The 1553-nt window shown below is 58.7% G+C and overlaps 1 protein-coding gene across 1 annotated transcript in view; it reads right to left on the reverse strand.

Annotated features, from left to right (window-relative positions):
• RALY (RALY heterogeneous nuclear ribonucleoprotein) overlaps positions 1–1553 on the reverse strand; it is a 22145-nt gene that overhangs the window by 6579 nt on the left and 14013 nt on the right. The window contains exons 3-5 of the mRNA XM_009708398.1: positions 1186–1233; positions 765–925; positions 1–93 (exon numbers count right to left, since the gene is read on the reverse strand). The exon at positions 1–93 is cut by the window's left edge and continues 15 nt beyond it. Coding sequence (XP_009706700.1) covers positions 1–93; positions 765–925; positions 1186–1233 — 302 coding nt within the window. The remainder of the gene's footprint in view (positions 94–764; positions 926–1185; positions 1234–1553) is intronic.

Here is a 1553-nt window from a genome sequence, read left to right on the forward strand (position 1 = left end):
CAGCGATCTGCTCCAGTCGGCCCAGGAGAGCATCAATGTTGGATTTGATCTGTGTCAGCTCAGTTTTGATTGTTTGCAGCTCGCTGCACTTCACTTGGAGGAAGGAAAAAAAGGCATTTAGTGCCCCGCAGAGCACCCGAGACACTTGCCTCACCCCTCTGCCTGGCCCAAGTCACCTCGCTGAGTAGGTTAAAAAAAATCAACTAGAAACCACACGCTAGACACATACTCCTCACATCCCTGGGGTCAATGTGCGATGATGCTCACACCTCGCTGCATGGCGCATCGGAGCTTGTCTACACTGGAAGGAGCCGTGGTGAGTGGTGTGCAGGGCATCCTGCACTGCTTGCAGGGGCTTGGTGGGCAGGCGAGGAGAGGTTGGCTTTGCATGGAGCAGCAACGTGACCTTCTCCACCGTCCGCCCTCGCTGCCCTGCTGCTGGTTACAGCACTGGCAGGGAAACTGGGGGGGCTGCAGGCAGTCGTATGCACCCAAAAAAGCCTGTGTGTTCGTTGTTCAGGCACGCTGTGGAAGCTGACACCAGGCTTTGGCATGTTCAGGTTGTACTTGCATGTTCCCCTGCTGCACTCACAGCCTGCGGGCTTCCGAAAGGCCCTTGCTTGGGCTGTTGTTTCCAGACGCGTTTGTTTTTTTGAAGGTTTTCCCTGGGAGCATCTGGCCCTGTGGTTGAACACCTGGAGATGGGATGTCCAAGAGCACACCAGTCTCCACACCGTCCCGCTGCACCCCATGCACATACTCACGCTTCAACTTGGCCGAGCTGTTGGCGATGGCAGCCGATCTGGCGAAGAGCTTGACGGGGAGCGTCGCCTTCACGCGCCGGACGAGGGGGATGGTGACCCGCGGCCGCTTCACAGGAACCACCCTGGGCACCGGAGAGACTCGGCCCCGGTACTCAAAGAGCCTGGAGCAGGAGGGAAGGATGGGGGGGGCTGGAGCAGTCCTGCAGCACCCCCAGCCCGGCCGTGCCAGAGATCGGATGCCACAACCAGAACCCAAGCAGCGTGGGCAGTGCGCTGGGGCGCAGCCTGGCCATCGGACGGCCCCACACTGGGCTGGGCTGGACCACTCTGCACACCCCCCCGCCCCCCACCGCAGGAGCCGTGCTGCAGGGAAGGTCCTGCTCCACAGAAAACCCCTTTGGCTGATGCCTCCCCTGCTCACCTGTCGTAGAAGTCGTCTCTGTAATAATCATAGTCAAAGTCGTAGCCACTGCAGAGACAGAGTCAGGATAGCACGGGTTAATTAGTGCTGGCAATTTATTATTATTACTCCCTCATTGTCTGCTGAGACTCCCAGGTCCTTTATTTATTCCCCTTCCATAGGGGAGCCCCTGTCCTTCTGCCTGTCAGGATGTGCACACTCATCCTCCCGGCTGCAACGGTCTGCAGGGTGGTGAGCTGAGCTCGGGAGAATCACAGAACGGTTGGGGTTGGCAGGGACCTCTGGAGATCCTCTGGTCCAACCCCCTGCCAAAGCAGAGTCACCTACAGCAGTTGCACAGGATCGCGTCCAGGTGTGTTTTGCGTATC

Source organism: Cariama cristata, unplaced genomic scaffold (genome assembly GCF_000690535.1).
Source record: "Cariama cristata isolate BGI_N322 unplaced genomic scaffold, ASM69053v1 scaffold16179, whole genome shotgun sequence".
Lineage (NCBI taxonomy): Eukaryota > Metazoa > Chordata > Aves > Cariamiformes > Cariamidae > Cariama > Cariama cristata.